Source organism: Lepidochelys kempii, chromosome 7 (genome assembly GCF_965140265.1).
Source record: "Lepidochelys kempii isolate rLepKem1 chromosome 7, rLepKem1.hap2, whole genome shotgun sequence".
In the NCBI taxonomy this organism is placed as follows: domain Eukaryota; kingdom Metazoa; phylum Chordata; order Testudines; family Cheloniidae; genus Lepidochelys; species Lepidochelys kempii.
The window spans coordinates 21118189-21141730 of record NC_133262.1 but is presented as its reverse complement, the minus strand read 5'-3'; the positions used below and the strand labels follow the sequence as shown (position 1 = coordinate 21141730).

The 23542-nt window shown below is 45.4% G+C and overlaps 2 protein-coding genes across 8 annotated transcripts in view; one reads left to right on the top strand and one right to left on the bottom strand.

Annotated features, from left to right (window-relative positions):
* Window positions 1–15235, top strand: part of CFAP100 (cilia and flagella associated protein 100) — a 26536-nt gene extending 11301 nt beyond the window's left edge. For 2 of the 4 annotated variants that reach the window (XM_073351330.1, XM_073351329.1), the window contains exons 9-16: window positions 2787–2968; window positions 3052–3244; window positions 4612–4684; window positions 8511–8662; window positions 9710–9845; window positions 11339–11541; window positions 13081–13174; window positions 14295–15235. In XM_073351330.1, the coding sequence (XP_073207431.1) occupies window positions 2787–2968; window positions 3052–3244; window positions 4612–4684; window positions 8511–8662; window positions 9710–9845; window positions 11339–11541; window positions 13081–13174; window positions 14295–14408 (1147 nt within the window). In that variant the 3' untranslated portion in view covers window positions 14409–15235. The remainder of the gene's footprint in view (window positions 1–2786; window positions 2969–3051; window positions 3245–4611; window positions 4685–8510; window positions 8663–9709; window positions 9846–11338; window positions 11542–13080; window positions 13175–14294) is intronic. The other 2 variants (XM_073351332.1, XM_073351331.1) reach the window with 2 other exon arrangements.
* ZXDC (ZXD family zinc finger C) overlaps window positions 15045–23542 on the bottom strand; it is a 22626-nt gene continuing 14128 nt past the window's right edge. For all 4 annotated transcript variants that reach the window (XM_073351328.1, XM_073351327.1, XM_073351325.1 and 1 more), the window contains 2 exons: window positions 18765–18866; window positions 15045–17212 (listed from right to left, as the gene is read on the bottom strand). In XM_073351328.1, coding sequence (XP_073207429.1) covers window positions 17126–17212; window positions 18765–18866 — 189 coding nt within the window. In that variant the 3' untranslated portion in view covers window positions 15045–17125. The remainder of the gene's footprint in view (window positions 17213–18764; window positions 18867–23542) is intronic.

Here is a 23542-nt window from a genome sequence, read left to right as displayed (position 1 = left end):
TTGCACAAAGCCCTGCACAGTTGATTGGGAGACTCTTGGAGCTTGATTTTTTTTAAAAAACAGGCCAAGTGTGAATGCACACCCCAAAATGTGCACGCCCAATTACTTCAATTATGTCTGCAAATTGGGTATTTTTAAACAAACGATCATGCATTTGCTGAATTGGCCATTGACATCCCATTACACAACATACATGTAATCGTATATACAGTACAAATTTTGTGTACATTCATCTTCAGAAAACTTAGCCTTCATCTCCAGAGACAGAAGGAAAATCTGCTCTCCCATTTACATTACTTGTTGCATAATCTTGGAGTAGATGGATAGTAGATGAACGCCTTGCACTGTCTGTGAAACTAGATAGATTTGATATAATAGCTAGAAAAGGTTATAGCTAGACAGAGTATGAGCAATGACATTTGAAATGGATTTTAAACTTCCAAAAGATTGGGTCTGACCATATCTAGGTTTTGGTCTGTCCCCATCTCTAGTATTGACTCACTTAGATCTGAGGTTTAAAAGATATTATTATGGTATTTTTCATGGAATATACACTGTACGGAACAACCTGACCTTGGCACAGGGAAGATGATCCAATAAGTCATCCGATGAAGTGAGCTGTAGCTCACGAAAGCTTATGCTCAAATAAATTGGTTAGTCTCTAAGGTGCCACAAGTACTCCTTTTCTTTTTGCAAATACAGACTAACACGGCTGTTACTCTGAAATAAGTCTTCTCTATCTCAAACTTGAATGAAGCTATTGGTTTCCTCATTGAGGTAGAGATTAGGGCGTCCTCCAAACACCAAATTTCTCACTCCACTCATTACTCTCTCCATCTTCAGAGTTCTCACGCCCAGCAAAGGACGACAGGATGCAGCTCATTAATACACTGCTCCATCTTTCGGCCATAAAGGTTCCCTTCCCCCAAACCTGCATGACTACGCTTGCTACTTTGGCACTCCCAGCCCAGCTACCCTGGCACCTCAGAATGTGAATTAGATCTTCCACTCTCTCATGTGGCAGCACTCTTACTGGCCCACGGAGCCAGTCCTGATCTTGTTTATAACCCCTCTTCTGGAAGCCTGCAACAGGAAATCTTTCCTAACTGAAAGACATTTCAGCCCTCATCCTCCTATGAGCTCTGTATTGTAGGGGGCTGGCATTGATTCTCAGCCGACAGCTCTATATTGTGTCCCTCAATCTCCTCTGGGAGCCTTTACAGGGACCTAATTGGAGTGGTGGCTTCAGAACGGATTCAGTGGAAGAAGTGACAGAGGCGGTATCCCTCACCATGTGCTGTGCCAACCTAACTTTTTTTTTTTGGCTACAGGATTTCAAATAGTCTACTCGTGATTCCTGCAAGCCATGAAGGTGTGCTTCTGCTCTGTAAAAAAGGCATTGTGGGGTTCCATGCTTTGTCTCTGGTTTTTGAATGACATCTGCTCGACTTGCCAAAGCCAGCCCTGCAAACCAGGCTGGGTTCTCAGAGTCAAGCTGGATTCTTTCGATCTCATCCATCATCTCCACTACAGCTAAAGATGCCACAGGCCAAATTAGGCCCTGGAGGACACCTGTGTATTACAGGTGCCTTCACTGACTCTCAGAGGAGCAGTGGTTAAAGTAGGGGTGAGGTGGGACTGGGGGAGTGAAGACCCGCTCTTCTACTAAAAGCAGAGGAGAGCTCCCCTCTTCTCATTAGCTTCAAGAGGCAGGGCTTCTCCATAGCTCCTCCTCCTCGGCTAGTGTGTGTTGAAAGCTCCCCAGGGGTGAAAGTAAGTTAAAGGACTTACTGGTACACCGGAGTCCTGAGCAGGGGGCGTGGCCTCAACCGGAAGAGGCGTGGCCTTAAATCCCTGGGCCCTAGCTGCAGTAGTGGCGGCTGCAAGCCCCGGGCCCTTTAAATCACCCCCAAGCTACCAGCTGCAGAGGCGGCTGGGAACCCCGGGGTTTGGGGGCAATTTAAAGGGCCCAGGGCTCCAGCTGCTACTCCTGCAGTGGAGCCCAGGGCCCTTTAAATCACTGAGGAGCCCTGGGGACTTCCGGCTGCCACCGCTACCCCAGGGCTCTGGGCTCTGGCAGAGCTTTAAAGGGCCTGGGGCTCTGCTGTGGTAGCGAGCCCTGGGGTAGCGGCGGCCGGGCTCTGTCTGGGATTTAAAGGGCCCCAGGGCTCCAGCTGCCGCTACCGCCCCGGCCCTTTAAATCCCCTCCAGAGCCCCGCCGCCGCTACCCCAGGGCTCGCCGCTACCCCGGGGCTTGGGCAGCAGGGCTTAGGTGGAGATTTAAAGGGCTTGGGGCTCTGGCAGCCGCTACCTCCCCGGCCCTTTAAATCTCTGCCGGAGCCCTGCCGCCACTACTCCAGGGCTTTACATTGCTGTCTGGGAAAGCCGGTCCTGGTGTGGCACACCGGCTCTTCCCAGTACACCGTACCGGCTTACTTTCACCTCTGGAGCTCCCCATCCTGTATCAATGTACTCTGACCCCCTGTGCAGGGGTAATGGGTCAGAACAGAGTGACCCCTTATGTTGAGGATACACAAGAAGAAATACATGGATGCTAGCTCGCTCCCTCTTAGCTGTGCAGGTCTAACAGCAGTTAAAAACTTGTTGGCCTTGAGTCTGTGGCTCAGACTTGGAATGCACACAGGCAGCGGGTCTGTGGAGCAAGACGGTGCCATTTTGACATAGTCGCTGTCAGAGTAGAGCTGCCTTTCAGGATAGAATTTCTTCAGAATGGTGCTTTTAACTGCTATTAAATGTAGTGCAACCCGTTTGCTCCTCCATCCTAGTGAGATATCCAGGTTTGAAGACACTTTGAAGGAGTACAAGATGTACAAGAACTTCCTCTACCAGCTCTCTCCGAAGGAGTGGCGGGAAGAGCATGAAAAAAAGCAGATGAAGACAAAGGCAATGAAAATGCCCTCTGAAGTGAAAGAAGAAAAAATCTCCCATTCTCCCATCACGCCCAAGGGTAAGTTCTCCCAGGAAGAGTTTCTTGCCATTCCTCACTGTGTGCAGCCTTCCCTTCTAAGGATTTGTTCCTCTTGTGTTCAGGTCAGGATGCAACACCCCGGACCAGACGTGGCAAGTTGCCTTATCTCGGCTATACAGGATGTCAGACTGTTGATTTCTCTTCAGGAGGCCCTGATATGAGGTCCCCAAGCCAAATCATGCAGAGAAGGGAATCCCTCAGGCCAAGCAAAAGCCCTTCAAAGCAAAGCTTTAAATTCCAGCCGGCAAGACGACAGTAAGTATGAGATACCCGGTGAAGGCGATCAATGTAAATATAGGAGAGCGGTCAATCAGATGACAGTAGCTACAGGTATGCGTGAGTATTATTTACCTTCTGTGTTTTTAGGAAAACCATCCAGTTAATGTGTTTGGCTCTCTTATTAGAGCAAATCAAAGTGCTCAGAGGGCCAGATTCTCAGTGCTGTAAACTGGCATAGCCCCGTTGATCTCAATAGATGTACACCAGCTGAGCACTTGGCTAAAGTGTTTGTTTCCTCAGACTGCCACCCAGTGGTATTCTAGGGCAAAAGGCACTTGTCCCACAACAAAACTTCCTTCTGGGTAGAGGTGTGGCGCTTCACCAAATTGCCATTGCATACTGTGGCACCCGTTGGTATCTGTTGGATCCGAATCCATTTGTAAACTTCCCCAAAAGGAGTGATCTGGGGCAGAGGGGGTTTGGAGCTGCCGCATTGTGGCATGAAGAGGACATGGAAGAGAGTGTATGGAGCAGCAGCAGCAAGGGCTGATGAGTAGGGTCTGCTGCTGGCATCAGTCCAATGTCTCTCACCCTATTGCTCTTCATCATGCACTTGGGGCTTATTCCTTGCTGGAGCAGTGAAATAAACTGCTGCACTGTTCATTAATGGCCCGGGGGTCCTGCTTTGGAATATATTACTCTGCCATGCCTTCAACTTGCCCACTTTCTCTCCTGTGTGCAGGGTATAGGGAACAGGGATGTACACTCTGCAGGTGGCTCCAGCTGTGTGGAAACCCCTCTGCCTAGGAGCACTGCTGCAACCCTGTATGGAGCATACATGCAGACCCACTCCATACCACTGCTCCACAGACCACTGGATCAAGCCCTTGATTCAACCCATTATAGAGAGCAGGGCTCAGCTGTCAAATTCGGATCCAAAGCTGGATCCCAGACTCCCCTAAAGGTTGAGGGTGTTCGGAATTAGTGGTTTTGGTTCAGGACTATCTGTTGTTACAATACCAGTGGAAATGGCTCTGCAACAGCTGAACAGAACCCAGAAAGGCTGATATTGGCAGTTCTTTGGGGCAGGGACCATCTTTTTGTTCTGTTTGTACAGCAGCTAGTGTAATGGGGCCTGGTCCATGTCTTGGGTTCCTAGGGGATACCATAAAACAAATAGCCTAGAAAGAACCCAGCCCTGCGAATATTCAGGGAGTTAATATTTAAAATCAGATAGGTAACATGCAAAAGAAATGTAAATTGCCAGCTATTTACAGCTACAACCAGAGGTGGTTTGCAGTTATTAACTTACTAGGAGTCTGGCTGCTAGCTAACAAGATCTCCTTTAACATGGCTTAAGCAATCAATTCTGTAAGTGCCTGTCACTGGAAATACCTTTTCAGGAGCATTGCAGCCCTAGCAATGGAGGAGGAGAAGGAGAGTACAACCTTCTCTGAAAACGAGGATGAGGATGAGGTCAGTAGCCTTATGTTGAACTACTCAGACATGATACCTGTCTTCTCATTCCATCTGTGGCTTGTTTTGCTGATTTCCCATACCTTCCAACCATTAGTTGCTGAATTGTGGAGTTACTATATCTAATGATAACAACGCTGGATGCTTATTTTCTTTTAGGATACCTTAGTGATGAGTGTAATATAAATACCTAAACCAAGGGAATCATTTATTTCCTTTGCCTTTAGCAGACCCAGGATCAGCTCAGTTTGCCACCAGTCAGACTATGTGTTTAAGGTTTTTGTTATTATAAAGTGATTTTTTTTAAGTCCAAAATTGAAGTTTTGTAAAGAGATATTTTAAACAACTGTAAATAGAGGTGGTGGTTGGTCTCCTTAAATTTCAACATCTGCTCCCAGGCCACTTACAATGCAGCTTGTTTTTTGGGGGTTGCATGGAGGCTAGCTCATGGGAGACAAAAATGAAACAGACCAATGACAGAGCGGAGTAAAATGCAGAAAAGTAAATTTGCAGCATAAATGGTGAATATTAGATTTTTAAAACCTCATCTTTTCATAATCCCCATCATCATTAAAACAGGCACGGATCAAAAACCAAAAGCCTGCTCTTGGCTTTAAATGTCTATTGAAAGCCAACATATTCAAAGCTGCAATAGCCACAGTTACATATGGGAACTGAGTATTGCACAAGTGACTATTCAGCCATCTAAATGGCCTTTTGTGCCTGCAGTTATAGTAACTGCCCCCCACTGCACACTTGTATCAGTGTATGTAAGCCTCCACCTTTTAAAAAAAAAATCTGTCCCATCACCCATTCATTCTAACTTAGAACACAGCATCTGCATGAAATTTAGGTCCTAAAAACGTTGACGGTTGCTGAATGAAGAGGTACTTTTAAACTGTTATGTTTTGATGCCAAATATGATATTCGCTGCCCAGACTTGTTGCAAGCAGTACATCTGTACAGAGAAGTATATCACTCCCTTTGCTTAAAGGATGTTACACCGCAGTCGGGTTGCACAGAGCCCAGACGAACCTCAGCTGATTAAATGAGACGTTTCCCTCCCTCTTTAAGAATAAAATGAAATGCTGTGTGGAAAGTAAAGACATGAAAGTGCCTGGGGAGCCAGCAGCAGACCAAATGTGCACCATTAACAGCTGCCTTTTTAGACGTAGGATACCAAATCCTATCAACCCCTTAGTATTTTGCCCCAGAGGGCTTCTTAGTGGCTGCAGCTACCCTGTACTTACCTTTTTGCTGACAACGTGCCCGGCTTCATCCTAAAATTGATCTAAAATTCAACTACTTCTGTTCAAAGAAAAGGAGGACTTGTGGCACCTTAGAGACTAACAAATTTATTTCAGCGTAAGCTTTCGTGAGCTACAGCTCACTTCTGTTCAGGTTCTCTCACTGCCCTCTTCACCGCAGCATCTGAGTGCCAATCCAGAAGGCTTTATACGATGTGACTGGCATTTGTCATGTGCGATTTTCACTCCCCACCCCCCCTTCTCTCTCCCAGGAGAAAATCAAGTGAGGTTTTCTTTTCATTTGAGGGCAGCGAGCTGCCCAGGATATATGGTCCCAGGAGGTGATAGGAACCAAGAGCAAAGGGAGGGCCTGGGCTCTTGCAGCAGTCTTTTCCAACTTCAGCTATCGTTGGTATAAGGAACCCTGCATTGTTAATATGTTCACTGTTGTTCTGCTTCAGTCATCATCTAGGGCCAATTATGGCTGGTTTCAAACAGCCTATTGGTAGCAGCTGTCTTTAATCTTTTACTTTCCTAACCTTCATGCCTGCGGACATTAGGAGCAATAATTAAGAGGGTGAAGGGCAGTAAAGGACCTTCCAAACCCTCACTGCAGGGAGGTGAAGACAGGGAATGTTGAGAGAGGAATATAATGGGTTCTTACTGGGACATAGTGGCTTCTTACCTGGTCCAATGTCAAACTATGCATGCCTCAGTTTCACCTCAGCTTGGTATCTCATTTCCCCATCTCTTCAGGCCCTTGGGTGCTTTAACATTTTGGTGATTTAAGTAGGTGGATCTTCCAGCCAAAGCAAAAAGTCCTTCCTTTATGGGGTAAACAAAGACCAGACAAAATGAAGAGACCCAGAATCTTTCACCCAGTCTCCATATGGGGTCAGAAGCCTTCCACATTTTACCTTATCTGGGGTCCTCCTCTGGGCCACAGCTTCCGTCCTCTGTTTGCAGCCATTTCCACATCACCTCCAGCTGGCACAGTGGGGGAGCCCAGACCCTTCCACTAGTCTGGGTTCCATCCCTGGGACCCTATACCAGCATCTGCCCTCAATCCTGCTTCGCTCTTCCTAGGCCCTCTCCCTCCTCTGCCAAACTGCTGCTCTTTCCAGGTCTCTCCAACCCACTGCCTTGGACCAGCTCAGGTCTTGCCTCAGCTTGGTCACTCTCTTACTGAGGGGTTGTATACATACACATGTATTGGTTTAGTTACTCCTTGCATGGACTTTTACTCTGGTTTCAGAGTGGCTTATTTCAAGGTAAACCTGTTCCCAATCGACTACACTAAAGCACAGTAAGAGTGGCCACAGAACCTGTGGCACCGGTTTAATAAAACTTATTTTAAAAAATCACACCTCCCATTAAATCAGTGCAACAATGGACAGAGACAAGCCCAGTCTGAAGGCTGCCTCATTTATAGCAGGTCCCACTTTCAGCCTGCACTCACATGACCCCTCCCAGTCATGTGATTCAGCTGGGGAACTACAACTCCTGGACCTTAAAAGGGGATGAGCCCTGGAACTGAGCTGGCTGAGCCAGGTCCTGCCCTTAAAGGAACAGGCTGCCCTGTAACAGAGAGAAGAACCGTGAGGGGATTTCAGATATCAGAATCAAACTGCATATAGATGCTAGGAGACCCTGTCTTGTCACAGGCACTCCCTTCTTATAACACAAGCTCTGTAGCGCCCACAGCCCCCCTTAATTCCCCATCAGACTGAGGAACTAGGGCCTGTTTGGGGCTCTGAAGGAGACATGTAAACTCCTAGGGTGGGGGTGTGAATAGAGAGTAAGCCATGTAGAAAGGCAGTAAAATCTTGCTGACTGACCCATGGCACTGATGGCTTGGGGAGGGGGGGTGTCTGTAAGCTGCCTGGCTGTTCAGGCAATTCTAGAGCAATGCTGCTCACAGGCATTAGGAAGTACAACCCAACCCACGCAATACGAACAAAACAGCAAGGAGCCAGGTCCAAAAATGCATGCCTCTATCAGTCCAGCACTGCTGCTAAAACAATCCTCCTACATAGTAACAACTTCGCCCCCCATTCCTCAAATCCCATCTTTGGCACTGGGTCCCTTACAGCTTCAAATTCAACCCTCTCCTCAGATTAAGCCTGCTCCTGCTGATATATCTCCATCTATGCTCTTCCCAATCCTTAATTCCTCCTTCCATCATCTGGTCTCATTCCCAACTTTGTGCCTTCCTTCTATTATGCTGAACCTTATTGCTGGAGCACTTCCCTTACACACGTCCAACCAGACCACTCTCCTTCAAGGCCCTCTGTAAAATTCAACATGCCGAGGGACTCTTTCTCCCATCTTTCCACCATGACTAATCCGCACACCCACTCTCTCCTGAGCAATGGACCCATGTCTTGTTTTTGTTCATTTAGAATTTAAGTTCTTTAGGACAGATGACACTTCTTGATCTGCGTGTAACAAGCTATGTAATAACTATATATTAACATTATGACGTGTAGACCAAACTTCAGCATTCATATAATAAACTGCTAAATTAGAGTCACCAAGCGAGATGGATGCACACCCATATTCTGTATTTCCCATCCCAGGAGCCGGAGTTATATTTTACTGATCCCCAGCAGCTGCTGCATATTTTCACTGAGCTGGAAGAACAGAACCTGTCCCTAATCCAGAATTCCCAGGAGACTGAGGAAACCTTGGATGAGCTCCGGCATACTCTCACCACTACGCGAAGTAAAATGTAAGTGGCTGAAAGAGGCTGCATATATTCTAGCATTAGAATGCCTGGGGTCTCCCCTGCCACAGATCATAGCATTAAGGATCATGGTAAAGTAATGTATAAGCCATGCCGTACACGATGAAAGAGGAGTCTCTCTCCTACACTTTGTTAATCAGATGAACTGCATTCACCACATTGCCTTTTCACCACAGGATTGGAGGGGGTGCTACTGGGGCAGTGGTCTGTCTGTGTGCTGCCACAGAGGGCTGACTTTAGCTCTGAGTTGGTCTTTTGGTCCCCTATTCACAGGGGGTCACAGAATTGGTGTGGTAGGCTCCGGAAAGGAAAGGTGAGCAAGTGAGCCTTGTTTCACTCCTGATCATTCGCCATGTGTTGCTACTATTTAAGGCTCAAAAGGTTCTGTACAGCATTGCACAGAGGACTTCCAGCCAGGAATAAACTACAGCAACAGGATAAACTACTATCCATGATAATTCCAATGAGAATCCTCTCTAGTGGAAGTCAACAGGCAATCCAAGTGTAAAGTCTTTAAATTGCAGGAAGCCACATGGGCATTTTATTCCTCCACCTATGTCTGTCTTGTATATTTAGATTGTAAGCTCTTCAGGGCAGGGACTCTCTACTACTCTGCGTTTATTCGGTGCCAAGTGATATAGGGTGCCCCTTTCGGCTGGCCCTTAGACACTACTGCAATAGACATGACTAATAATAATCCTATGGTTTAGATGTGTATTAGCCTCTTGTTTTTTTTAAGTAGGAATCTTTCTATTTTGACATATTGAAACTTTTCACCATTTAATTAACTCCTACCCCCAATGCACAGAAAATACTATTCCAGAGACCTGGAGTCCTCTCTAGCTCTTGGAAATAGAATTTCAACTGAATGCATTTACCAGCCAGTCTCCTTACAGAGGAAAGTGATGTCACAAAGTTCAGGCTCCACCTGATGGTTGGAGGAGTTATAGCCATTGTTTGCAAAGACACCGGAAGAAAGTTGTGTCCAAGAAAGATCCTTTTAAAAAACGCCTCCCTTTTCTCCTGGATTAGGGACCGTGAGATAAAACAGCTGAAGCAGCTTGCAACCACACTCAAAGCCTCCATCATCAAAGAAGAGGAGACAGCAGCAGACCTGGAATTGAAGGCACGAGTCTTTTCCTTTGGAGAGTATAAAGCAGATGTGCAGGTGTGTGCAGAGAGCAAGACCCTAAGCAAGTGAGAGATTGGCAGGGATATGTCTAGGAGTAGCCTGTCCTGCTTCTTCTCATGATAACTCTAGCCTGTGACCAAACAGAGGACTTCAGATTTCCAGTGGTGAATGTGATGGGATCCCTGGGGTGCAGCCTGGGACTGTGGGACCGCTGTGCCCTCTTAACTCTCCAGCCTGGGCTGACTCTCAAAATACTTTGCTAGTGCCAAGTAGCAAACCCCTCCAGGCACTGTTATCACTCAGCACAACTGCACGTGGAGCCCCACACCCAGCTAGATCACATGAATGCTCCCAGAACCACTCATGCATCACACAGAGAAAGGCACCAGCCAAATCCCCTGCTCCCAGCCTTGTACCTCAGGAATACAGTCTTGCACTTCTCAAGACAAGCAGTGCAAGTTTATTAATTGGTTCACTACTTCATCAATGGAAAGTGGATATACACCAGCCTTTGCAAAGCCTGAGCAAGCATCCTTACCAAACACTTCAGGCAAACTCACTGATAAACAGTAAAACAAATGTATTGATGACAAAAGATAAATTTTAAGTGATAGGCAAAAAGTCAGTTACCAAAATAAAATATAAGCATGCAGTCTAAACTCTCAACCCTATTAAACTGGGCAATATCTAGATTAAGCAGTTTTTCTCACCCCACTGGCTATTGCAGTCTTTAATATGCAAGTTTGTCCCTTAAACCTGGACCAGTCTTCTCTGCTGGAGTCTTTAGTCTTCTGAGTGTCCTTGTTGCTTGCAGCATAGATGTGGGGAGGAGAAAGGCTCAGCATGTGGCCACTGTGTTCTATTTTATACCCTCAGTCCCATGTGCTTGGAGGATACAAGTCCAGGCATGTGTGGTGAGCATTACTGAGTCCCCAGGCAAGGCTGAGCAGTTCCCCTGATGTGGCCTTATGTAGATGAGTCATTGAATTATAGCTCCCTTGCTGGACAATGGCTGTTGATGGGTTATTTGACACCCGTCTGGGCATTGGTTACCTCCCTTGTCATTGCCTCTGGAGAGCTAGTATCTGGGCTCTTCCCAAACCCACAGCGTATTTTAGTGACAACTATACAACACAATCTCATAACTTCATATGCCTTAACTATATATATTTAGATGAAGTGACTTTCAGCAGATCATAACCTTTCCCCCGATACCTCACATGGCATGCTTTATATGCAAGATCACAATTGTATATAAATGAGGAATATGGAGGTTACAGGGTGCTCCCACAAGGTACAGAATGTCAGTGAGGTTTTAGCACCCATCCTTTCCCTATACAAAAATCTACCTGTAACGGAACTAGATGCTGAAAGTATCAAAACGTGAAATGAGGCACTGAATTCTATTGAGGGAATTGAAATGTTAATTTCAATTTTTGGGCTGGGTTTAAGCAGATTACGCTGGGCAGGTCCTCAGGAGCTGTGACAGTTTACAGCAGCTGAGGACCATCCCCTTACCTTGTCTCCAGGACAAAATGTTGGTGAGTCTGAACAAAAAGGTGACGGAGGTCTATCGACGTTGCATTGGAGAAAACGAGGCCAACCTGGGAACCCTGCAGATGCTAACAGTCATAGAACACCAACTAGATGACTTATTGGAGTGTCTGGAGAGAGTCCCACAAGCAAAGATAGAGCAGGCGGAGAAAGCCAAAGAAAAAGAACGGAGGATGAGGTAAGAGGAAGTTCTGCTCTGGCTGTGGTGCAACCCGTTTCACGGAGATCACGCCAGCATTTCAATGTTTAACGTTTCTCAAACTCCAAAAGATAAAAAGAGAAGCCAGTGGAATTGCTTCTGTGTGTCAGTTAATCAGGAAGAAATAGCAGGTATATTAAAAAGCCCACATTATCAATACTTAATTACTACCCATAATTCTAATAAGAAATTAGGAGATACAATAGTAGCAAAATATAAACTGATCAGGCAGAAAAAACTTCTTGCTGTAGTTAAATCTATGTTTTCATACTGATCATTCTTGCTAAGATAGTATGCTAAAAGATAGGAGGGCATGTGTGAAAATCCTAACTTATTCTCCAGTACCGTATTTGGGAAATTTAACAACACTGGCATGTTTTAAATTCAATTTTTTGCCTCTGCAAAGGCCCAAAGTGCTAACCCACATTAGTAGAAAATACCATACTCCTCCCCACCGCATCTATGATCTTAAGATTAGATGTACTCTCATTGACAACTTGAGAAGCTGAATAGAGATGATCGTTTACATCCCAAGAAGTGAGCCAGCGATCAGACTGTGTGATCACTGTCTGGGTCAGAGCTGCAGGAAGAAACTTGGAAGTGTCAGAAAGAGTTCAGTAACAAACATATGAACTTTCTTCCCCCCCATCTCCTTCCTCAGAATTCAAAAAGGTCATTGTGCCACTTCATGAGCGTTATTTAGACTAAAAGCACACACAAAAACAAAAAACAAAAACCATACCACAAAAAAAAAAACACACCATTGCAGAAAAAGAAAATGCCAGGAAATGAAGTTACCCTAACTGAAAGGGTTTAACATTAGAGCAGTATTTTGAGAAGGAGCGGGGGAGAAATCACACTGGCTTCTCAGTTGTAGTGGCTATACAAGAGAGGAAGCCCTCTGCACTTAATCAGCCAGGACAGTCTGTCATTGCAGATTATTTTTGTATTACCAGTTACCCCCCCGTGCTTTTCATGCAGAGCACAGTGGATCAGATTCGCCATTGCCCTGCCACTTTGTGTAGTCATTTGCACAAGGGCAAACTGGGTATAAACCCCTACCAGGCTGATCAGATAGCATTTTATACTCACTTTGCACTGGTGTGAGGACACACTGTGTCAGGTAAGTATCGTTACCCCACAAATGCCATTAGCCCTATTTTAGAGAGGGCAAGTAACTTGCTGAAGGTGATGCACACAGAAAGTCAGTGACAGATCCCAAAATAGAAGCATGATCTCTGTTCAGTTCACGGCTGCTTTGTCTCCACTGAGAAATGAAATAGGTCTTTTTGGAGGGGGGAGGGGAAGAAGAGACTGTTGGGGGAGAAATCAGTTGCACTTTAGAATGGTCTCACTTGCACTGCAGAATTCCCGTGTACTAAATGGAGTGGGCACTGTATCACAAAACATTCACCTCTGGGGGATTTGTCCTTTCTTATTGAAAATTGGGGTCAAAAAAATACCCTGCTGGGCAAAGTCCATCATTTTAATTCCCATTTTGCTCAATTGCTCTGAAAGGATGAGGGACGAAAAAGTAAGACAACAGAGACAGTTGCAGGAGGAGAGGTTGCAACGGGCACTGGAAAGAGCACAAGCGGATATAAAGAAAAAGGTAACCTAAGCAATTCCTGATAATACTTGGCACTTATACTGCACTGTTTAATGGAAAATCGCAGTGCACACAGACATTAAGGATCTGGAGCGAGATCCTCACCCCTGCTGCAGCCCCTCACAATGGAGAAGTGGGCCAGAGTAGCGTAAAGGGACCCTAGTATCCCTGTCTTCATATGGAAGCCCCTGAACAAGAACTACAAGAGAGCCACAGGCTCCCTTCTGAGGGCCCCTCAGAAGCACTGGAAGGGATGTGGTTGCACTGCTGTAGTATGCAACACTGGATTCTGGGCAGCTCTGGGAGGCTGCCATATCTTAAGTAGGCCCCCAGGACTTAGTTACACCTGGAGCCACTCTAATCCCTGGAGTAGCCCAGGATCAAGGGGGCACTAATGTGGCCTAAAGGCACCTTAGCCCCACTTATCCTCCTGGGCTGAGTTCTGTGCTGCACCTTAGACGCATAGGACAGAATCTTACCCCCACTCTTCGCAAGCGGTAAGGAGCCACAGCTTCCACGGGCCTCAGTTTGAGTTACCACTGAAGAATCTAGCCATAAACTTCTCAATGCAGCTGCACACCAAACAAGTGATTGTGTCCATGTTACAGATGAGTAACTTGTTACAGAGTGCCAATGTGACTTGCCTAAGGTCAAACTGGAAATCAGTGGCAGAGTGGGGAATAAGCCACAGGCAGTCTGAGTCCAAGTAATGTGGTCCAACCAGTGGAAAACAGATTCTCTACATGTCTCACTACCGATTTCTTTCACCATTTGAAGTATGGCATCACCATGATGGGATAGCTATTTCAGTTAGACTAGATATTTTGAATGTGGAGGCTGCAGTGCTGTGCCTTTGTACAAATCTAGCCACTAGATAATCAGCAATAGCATATACACAGACAGCCCTGGGCCACCAGGAGCTGTCTTACTGAAAGAATTAAGACACCCACTCTCGTTTTTCCAGAGGGGTTTATGGGACCTTCTGTCTACAAACTTAACACTAGAGGGACCGTAACATGTCCTAAAAATTTAGCACAAGCTTGCAATATAAACATTGGTAGTGACCTGCATTTGCTCCCAACCTATTCTTCTCTCACCACCATTGCATTTTGGTTCATTGCAGACTGGCAGAAAGCTGATGTTCCGCTCCGAGCCAGTGCCTATCAAAGAGAAAGAAGATGAGGATCAAGGACTGATTGATCAAGAGAACGAAGAAGCTCTCTATTACTTTACTTAAGACCCCGAATAAGGCTGTAAATTAAGGACAGCACCAATGAGATACAAAGACATTGTACCAACCTGACTGGGGAATGTTTTAGTTTGGGATTCTTAGAATTATATACAATTTTTGCAATGAATTAAACAAAATTTCCCATTTTCTCTTGCTAACCCTGCTCCCCAGGAGAGTAGTTCGTTTCACTGGAGCCTATTGTGTGAGTCAAGAGCTATTTTGGCATTGCTTTAAATGACTGTTTACTTAGAAAAATAAACGGAACTCTCTCCCCCATTTTGCCTCTAGGCCAGTTGTCAGCAACAAGGTTCTTCATAGAATTGAAGTCAGTCGTAATATCCCTGGAATCTTAGGAAATCACATTCATTACACAGGTGGATGACCTCTTTACTTACAGCAAGATAAAGCTAGGTTCCAAACAGATGTTTGTCACAAACCCAAAGCCTACGCAAAAGGAAACACCCTTCTAGGAGTTGGAGTTTCAGTACAGGCTCCACCCTGACTATTGAACATACAAGATTCAAGATGAAAGCACAAGCACTGCAGATGAAAAGCTGTTCAGCATTACTTTTAAAGCCAATAGCATATATCTTTGCAACAACAAAAAGATTACTCACATCAAGAACAAACCCAATGCCAAAGTGACCATAAAAAAAGCTTTATTAATCCTTTTGCACCAGCAGTTCTTCAGATGTCCATTGCCAGCAACGGACTTCAAGCCGATTAACCTGAGTCTCGGCCCCAAGCAGTTAGCAATTTACATTCATATACAAAGCCAAGTGAGGTACATTTTCAGAAGTAGAAACAGATGGAGTTTTAAGTCCCATAAAAAGAAATCATGTTTCTTTGCCATTTTCTTAAGAACAACTGGTATGGTTCCATGAGGATCAGAGGAGTTTGGCATTCAGGGTGACAGCTTCCAGGGACAGCATTAGCGACTGCTCTAAAGCAAGACCCAGTAGTCTGTTCAACAGTGCTGTGCTCCTGCAGATGACTCATAAGCCCCTTTAATCTTTCCACATTGGACTCCATGATCAAACAAAACAGCAGTCCCCACAACAAGTGGGTGAAATCTCCTCACTGACTCACTCTGGCTTGGAGACCTCACTTGAGGCAGGCTAGAGATCCCTTGGGCACGAGCATAGGAATATCCAATGCTCAAATTGTTTAGCCACCACAGACAGAAAAACAACATTAGTTCAACCAGAGGATAAAATACTGCCTGCAAATCAGAGTTTGAAGTGAAAATAGCCTGTATAGTTCTTTCAAGTCTCAGAAACAAAAAAGTATTTATCCGGACATATACATAGTTCAAAAGGCACAGGAAGTAAAAGCATTTCTAAACAACCTCAGGTGAATTCAACAACAGTATAACTAAATAAATAAATATGTGCAATATTAGGAAGATCGCAATGTTCTTCTGCATGACATCTTATTCTGTAAAAAATATATACACATACGTGCATACACACAACTCATTGAGAATAAAAAAAACACACACCCCTTTATCAAAGTCCTATACATAATTTTATAGGCATTCAATACATCAGCATAAACATTTAAGTTACTACCTTAAAATTTAATAACCAAAAGGTGTTTTGTTTTTTCCACTGAGAATTTACACAACCCTATGCTTATTCAGGCTTATGCAATTCAGTTAGTACAGTACATATACCTATTCTTCTAGAAACTGCAATTTTTCAAATGAGGCAATTCTTCCTAGTTAACAATACTTTCCCTCTCCCTCTAAAAACTCTGACAACTGCATAATCAGTAGGCTAGCTGGACACTATGGTCACTAGATAGAATGATCTTCATTAAAATCTAGACTAAACGATAGTGGCTAGTTATGAGTAACCTGGCAACACTTTTTGTATTATAAAGACATAACAAAGGTGCTGTGAATTAAGTGGCTGTCAAACATTCCACCAAAATAGGAAATGTTAAGACAGATCTAACTTGTCAAATGCTGTTGGAACATTAGCTAATTGCTAATGGAGAGTATAGTTCTCTAACAAAGCTTTCTTTTTTCAATTCTTGCTGGAAGAATTCAGCTAAATATCATTCAGGATGAATGAGAGGGGGAAGCTCAACATAGGGATCAAAACTCATTCACAGTTAATATTTAATCTACAGTTTGCTATCCAAGAGACTTTTAATTCATTTCTTCTCCCTGCTTTCTGGACACTACTTTCCTACATTGCCTTGTAAAATAATTTTATCACAACTTGCTGTCAACATATAAGATGTCTGAAACAAGTTTGGGAAAAAAAATTTCAGGATTTTTTTTTTTAATTCCTTATCACCCATGGCACATAGGAGACCTTTCCTAATGGAGGAAAAGTTTAAAAGTCACATGAAAGATTTTAAGTTTGTATTTGTTCATTAGCTGTGAAATATTTGCTTTCTTGTGAAAACAGGAAAACTATTACCCTGGTTAGAAGTTTAATAGCTATGGCACTTTTCTACAATGGGATTTCAGCAAGTCTGCCCCGAGCATCTTTGACCACAAGACAGAAAGAATCTCTTACACAGGCATGTTAAGTAGGATTTGCTGATTCTTTTCTTTTTTAATTCTTTTTTCAGGTAACTGACACTAAGTGTGTGATCATAGTCACGTACTCTTACTTTTCATATTTTTTTTGAGAAACTGGAATACAGCTATATTTGCTTTGTCGAGATACGATTGCACCATTCTGTTTTCGAATTAATATTCCTAACAATCATTCCAGGTCCTGTAAGTTTATTGTGCTTCCAGTGAACTGAGAGTTATCAGAACCTGCATCGTCTTCTGTGGAGTTGTGTGGTTCCTGTCAAAACAAAGTAAACAAAGTTTGGAATTCAGACAAAGCTTTCACCCCATTATGTTTTCATTGCTTGTAACACACATTCCCTTTTTTGTAATATTTCTTTATCTTCTAACTTAATTCAAGATTATGCAAAGAAGCCAAATGCACTGTTCACAGTAAATTTAAAGTTGTCCCACTCTTGGGTTGCACACTGATCTAGCTGGATTGCCAACAGCATTTCATTAAAATGCTGATGGGGTAGGGATGGATCCTGACTGTTGCTGACAAAAGAAACAAAATAATTGACCATTTAAAAAATATTGTTTCCCTTCAGGTTAACCCTTCAGAATTTGAAATAACCCAACTCCCCTTCTGAACCCACCAATTTATTATAGGGTTGTTCAAGATGTGAATACTTCTGGGAAGAAGCTATATAAACCACTTTTTTTTCTACTGGAAAAGGTATTAATATTTGGCTCAAATACTATGTTGCAATTAACTTGACAAATGTCATAAAAAAAGTGATCTATTTCTCTCCACGAAGATGTTAGCACTTGGTTCTCTGTTATGGAGCTGTCCATGTTCACAGACAAACAGCTTGTTAGAATAGTAGATATTAGGAGTATCTTGAATAGGTAGCAAGACAGTTTTCAGCTGTCTTTGCACAGGATGCTTTTGGGATGCAAGTGGCATTTGGTGGAAGTACAGTGGTAAGAGATATTCCAAAAAATGAATGAATTTAGACCCACGCTGCTATCCAAAGGTGATTTTCAGAGCGCAGGGTAAAAGACAGTTCCCTTCCCTTCAGTGGTTTTCTTGCACACTTTTACTAGTGCAGGGATATTTTCCATGTCCCAGCTGCCACTAAAGGTATTTCTCTGGTAGTAGCCCAAGTTGTTAAAGGGGTTTTATGTTTCTGGTAGTTGCCACTAGATTGTGTCTGTTTAAAAATATCACTCCCTGTTGCTGCTGGAGTTATTTGAATCCCAGTCACTATGGAAGAGTAGGATCTACAAATGTCTTCACTTTCCTTTTGGGAACTATCACTTCGGCTCAATCTGTACTTGTTTAGGGATTTGACACTCAGCATCCAGCAGAGCTTCCACTCAGGCACCCATTAAGTGGTCATGTTTTCAGGAGCAGTTGGCAAGCAACAGCCCCGCTATTACTAACAGAAGCGGCTGGGTACAGAGTACTTTTGAAGATCTGGTCACATCATATTTAGGGTGCCTAAATCTGAGCAGAGGTTTTTTTGAAAATCCAGCCCCACAACCATAAGTGCAGAGCGCTTTTGAAAGTCTGGCTCCCAGTTTTCCCCTCTCTTCTTGGCCACCTATCATAACAGTCACGGAACGTCTTTCTTGATGTTACCCTTTGGGGCAAAACAAAAAATGGGGGCACTTGGGGAAAAAAAATGGCAAACCTCTTGTGGTCAAGAGCTAGAGACTGTGAAATTAGACTTTGGTCTGAAAGTAGAGTACTTCTGTAGTGCAGGACAGCGAAAGCATCGGTGCAAAATTGTTTTCATTGTATCTAACTTGACAACCGAAATCAGAGTTCTAAGGTGCTGTACCTGAAGGATATGAACAGGTAAGTCCACTGTAAGTTGAGAATGTGATGAGGAAGATTGAGAGCTGAGCTGAAAGGGCAAGTCTCCCTCTCCTGTGGGATCATCCTGTGAAGGGAAAAACATAATGCAAACATAAGATTTCCAAGTATCTCCTATCACATAGCAAGCTTCACTCTCACCACTACAAAAAAAAATCAGGAAAGGTGAAAAGTGCCTTACTGGCTAAGACCTTACAAAGGGTAGTGTCCTAAAGCACCCCAGCTTTGAAGGCTGATGAGGCCTAAGAAATGTTTCCAGTGGTTTCATGGAAGGTGAACCAATCCCCCCTAGTACTCAGTCACATGCGGGAGCTGCAGATTCTCAAGAACTTTACTACAAAAGCTACGTGTTCACTTCAAGGCCATTGTGCTACTAAAGTGGTGGTCCTGGGGCAACCCACATGATGGGGGGAAAAAAGAGGAAAAGCTCTGCACGTGGCTCACCCCATACTAAGGGTAGGTGAGCTGAACGGCCTCTGGAAACCAAACACCTCCAGGTCTGGCCAACAGCTTACTGCTCCCCAGTGAGATAGCAGCATGTAGGGTGGAAGCTTGCCTGACATTTCCTGTTAGAAGACCCTGTCTTTTCAACTGCTTATAACTGCCAAACTTTAACCATTTGGGCAGAAATTTTCCATACTGAATATTTGGGGGTGGGGGGCGGCACGACGGATGGAGAAAATAAGGCCGAAGGGTTCGGCTGTTTCCAAAAATGAGACCAGGGAAAAATACTTTGCTTTGCCCATGTTAAAAAATGTTGGCAACCTTTGCTTTGAAGAGCTCCAGTGCCCCCTGAGCTTAGGAGCGGGTCCCTGAAGTTAGGTAAGGCAGGGCCTTGTGCATGTGGCATGTGACTTTTGCTGTTCCTATGAAAATCTGTCCAAATTTGACCTTTTAAGGCTCTCAATTCACAAATGCTCAGTAGAGATTCACATTTTCATTCTGCGAGGACTCCATCCACAGTAAGCACGCTCCAGCCCTGCAAAGTGCTGAACGGGGTCTTCCCTGCAACTGTAGTTCTAGCTTCTGTAGGCTGAATTCATGTCTCTTCTCTGCTTTCAATGTCCTCCCTGCTGATGCATTAGCAGCATGGAGGAGAAAACCACCTAAGTCACCTAAGGTGAGAAGAATGGGACTGGGACAGAGACAGTTTAGAGAGGAAGAGGCAAGAAGAGGTCAAGCTTGGGAGAACCTAGCAGAAGGCTCTGTGCTCACTAGAGAACACTCCCCTCCAGAGCCTTGAATGAAATCCAAGACTTCCAAGTCTCACCGTTAGTCTGCTGCTAGCAAATATCTGTGAAGCCCTCAGGCAACGTGTCTCATCCCACCCAGTGCTGATCCATGAAGATGGATTACAATCTACTACTGCTATCAGTCTGTTATTTTAAGTGGTAGAGGTCTGTGGCGTGGATCTAAAGGTACCAACAGTGCTGCTGATGACCAGTGTCACTAGGATGACATGATGGAATCTGGTTTTTCAGATTGCTTTTTTAAAAAAAGCTCTGGGAAGTTGCACATAAAAGTTACATGAAAAGAACATTAAGGCTGCAAAGTCAGACATTCAAAAATTACAAACTGCCAGGATTAAGGTTCCCCGTGCAACTTATTTTGAAACACCTCCTCCTCCACCCCCACCCCCCAGTGCCATGAGCACATAGAATTTTTCCCCCACAGAACCCCAGCCTCATTCAGTGAATAGAAAAGACAGTGCTCACTTAGCAAGCAGCTATTCAATATTGTTTTCTCCTCATGGTTCAGTGCATGGCCCAATGCCTCACTTACAGCACATCAATCAAACCCTGCTCTGAAGACAGAATTATTAGATTTCTCACAGGCAGCCTTAATATTCTTATAAAAAATGGTTACTTATCTTCTTGTAACTGTTGTTCTTCAAGATGTGTTGCTCATATCCACTCCAATTAGGTGCGTGCACAGTTGCTGGAAAGTTTTTCCCCTAGCAGCACTTGTCAGGTCAGCTGCGGAGCCCCCTTGAGTGGCGCTTCCATGGTGGTGAATATATGACCCTGCCGACCTGGCGCCTCCTCGGTTCCTTTGTGCCAGCTACTCCAACTGAGGAAAAGGTGGGTGGGTTTGGAATGGATATGAGCAACACATCTCGAAGAACAAGTTACGAAAAGGTAAGTAACCTTTTTTTCTTCGGGTGCTTGCTCATATCGATTCCAAATTAGGTGACTTCCAAACTTTACCTCGGTGGTGGGGTCCGAGTTATGGAATTGCTGAGTGAAGCACCGCTCTGCCGAATGCTGCATTATCTCTGGCATGCTGGGTGATGGTGTAATGAGAAACAAAGGTGTGAACAAAGGACCATATTGCTGCCCTGCAGATTTCATGTATAGGGACCCAGGCCTGCGCCCTTGTGGAATGCGCCGTTAGCACCAGAGCAGGGACTTTAGCTAGCTCGTAGCACATCCGGATGCAGGATGGGATACACAACGAAATCCTCTGAGATGAGACCGGGAGCCCTTTCATCCGATCTGCCACTGCCACGAACAGCTGGTGCGATTTATGAAACGGCTTTGTGCACTCGATGTAAAAGGCTAGCGCCCGTTGAACGTCCAGGGTGTGAAGTTTCCGTTCCTGGCTACTCGCATGAGGCTTAGAGTAAAAGACAGGTAGAAAAGTGTCCTGGTTGGAGTAGAATTGGGACACAACCTTTGGAAAAAAGACCAGGTGAGGCCTAAGCTGCACCATGTCCTGAAGAAAACTGTGTAGAGAGGGTTGGAGGTGAGGGTTTCAGAGCTGAAGGCCCTCCTCGCTGAATAATGGTGACTAGGAAGGCCACCTTCCATGACAGGTATAGGAGCGAACAAGTCGCCAGCAGTTCAAGCGGGGGACCCATTAGCTTGGAAAGGACCAGGCTGAGGTCCCACGCCAGGATCTGCTGTCTAACCTGCAGGTACAGTCACTCCAGGACATTGAGGAAACAGCCAACCAAGGGGTTGGCAAAGATAGAGCGCCCAGCTGCTCCCAGATGGAATTCAGAGATAGCTGCCAGGTGCACCTTGATGGATGATGCTGCCAGACCCTGCTGTTTCAAGTGCAGTAGGTATTCCAGAATAAGCGGTTTGGGCACCTGCAGTGGGGGTGTGCGGCTCTGAATACATGAGACTGCAAACCTTTTCTACTTGGCCAGGTAGATGGCCCCGGTGGAAGGTTTCCTGCTACCAAGCAAGACCTCCCTAACCTGCTTAGCGCACGAGTTCCATGGGGTTTAGCATGAAGCTTCTAAGCCATGAGGTGAAGGGACTGGAGCTCAGGGTGGTAAAGGTGACCGTGGTCCTGAGTAACCACGTCCAGGACCGGGGCAATGCAATCAGGGCATCCACCGACAGCTCCAGCTGTACGAGCGTTGACAAGGCCACACTGGTGCCACCAGCATGACCGCTGCCTTGTCTCTGCGGACTTTGAGCAGGACCTTGTGCATGAGTGGGAAAACGGAGGAAACTCAGAGCAAAATGTTCCGTCCAGGGGAGGAGAAATGTGTCAGAGAGCCTGGGCTGTGGTTCTGGAAAGAGCAGAATTGCAGGCACTTTCTGTTGCTTCATGTGGCAAAGAGGTCGATTTCCAGAGGTGAGGAGCTCCCGAAAATACTGTGCATCACGTCTGGCCGGACAGACCACTCATGGTTGTAGAAGGATATGCTGAGGTACTCCTCCAGCTCATTCTGGGAACCTGGGAGGTAAGACGCTTCCAGGTGAATGGAGTGGGCTATGCAGAACTCCCATAGTTGGGAGGGCTTCCTGACACAGTGGAGAGGAATGGACTCCACTCTGTTTATGTAAAACATCTCAGTTTTGTTGTCTGTCATGACTCCCACACACTGTCCCTGTAGATGAGCTTGAAAGGTGTGGCATGCTCATATCGTTGGACCGCTCTCAGCTCCTTGAGGTTGATGTGGAGAGTTCGTCTTGGGACCATAGGCCCTGCGTCTAAAGGTTTCCCAGGTGCGTGCCCCAACCCAGCGCTGACACGTCCGTTACCAGGGACGGAGAGGGTTGAGGTTTGTGGAAGGGGACTCCCTCACACACTGTCTGCGGGTTGAGACACTAGCGTAGGGACGCGAGGTCCTGCACCAGGACAGTGACCAGAATCCAGACTGTCGAGCCCCAGGCATTCGGCTGATGCGAGCCAAGCCTGCAGAGGTCTGGGTCACATCCTGGCGTGCTGTACCACACATGTGCAAGACGCCACGTGACCAAGTAACCTCAGGCAGCCCCTTGTTGTGGTGGTGGGGTACTGTCTGAGGCTTTGTACGATGTCAGTCATTGCTTAGAAGCAAGCCTCTGGCAGGAACGCCCTGGCCCAGTTCGAGACCAGCACTGCCATGATAAACTATCCTTTGAGTTGACCAGGGTCGACTTGCTCTCTTAGAGGAGAAGACCCAGCCTGTCGAAGGTGGATCTCACGAAACGGACCTGTGCATCCACCTGGTCCCTGGAGCGTCCCCCAGAGCAGCCAGTCGTCAAGGTAAGGATACACTTTTAGCTGCCTCCAACGGAGGAAGGTGGCCATGACTCACATGCAGTTGGTGAACACTTGGGGGGCTGTGGACAGGTCAAATGGGAGGGCTGTAAATTGGTAATGTTTGTGACAGACCACAAACCTGAGGAAGCGTCTGTGGGCGGGTTGTATCAATATGTGGAAGTACACATCCTTGAGGTCAAGGGCGGCATACCAATCTCCCAGATTCAGAGAAGGGCTAATTGTGTTCAGGGAGACCAT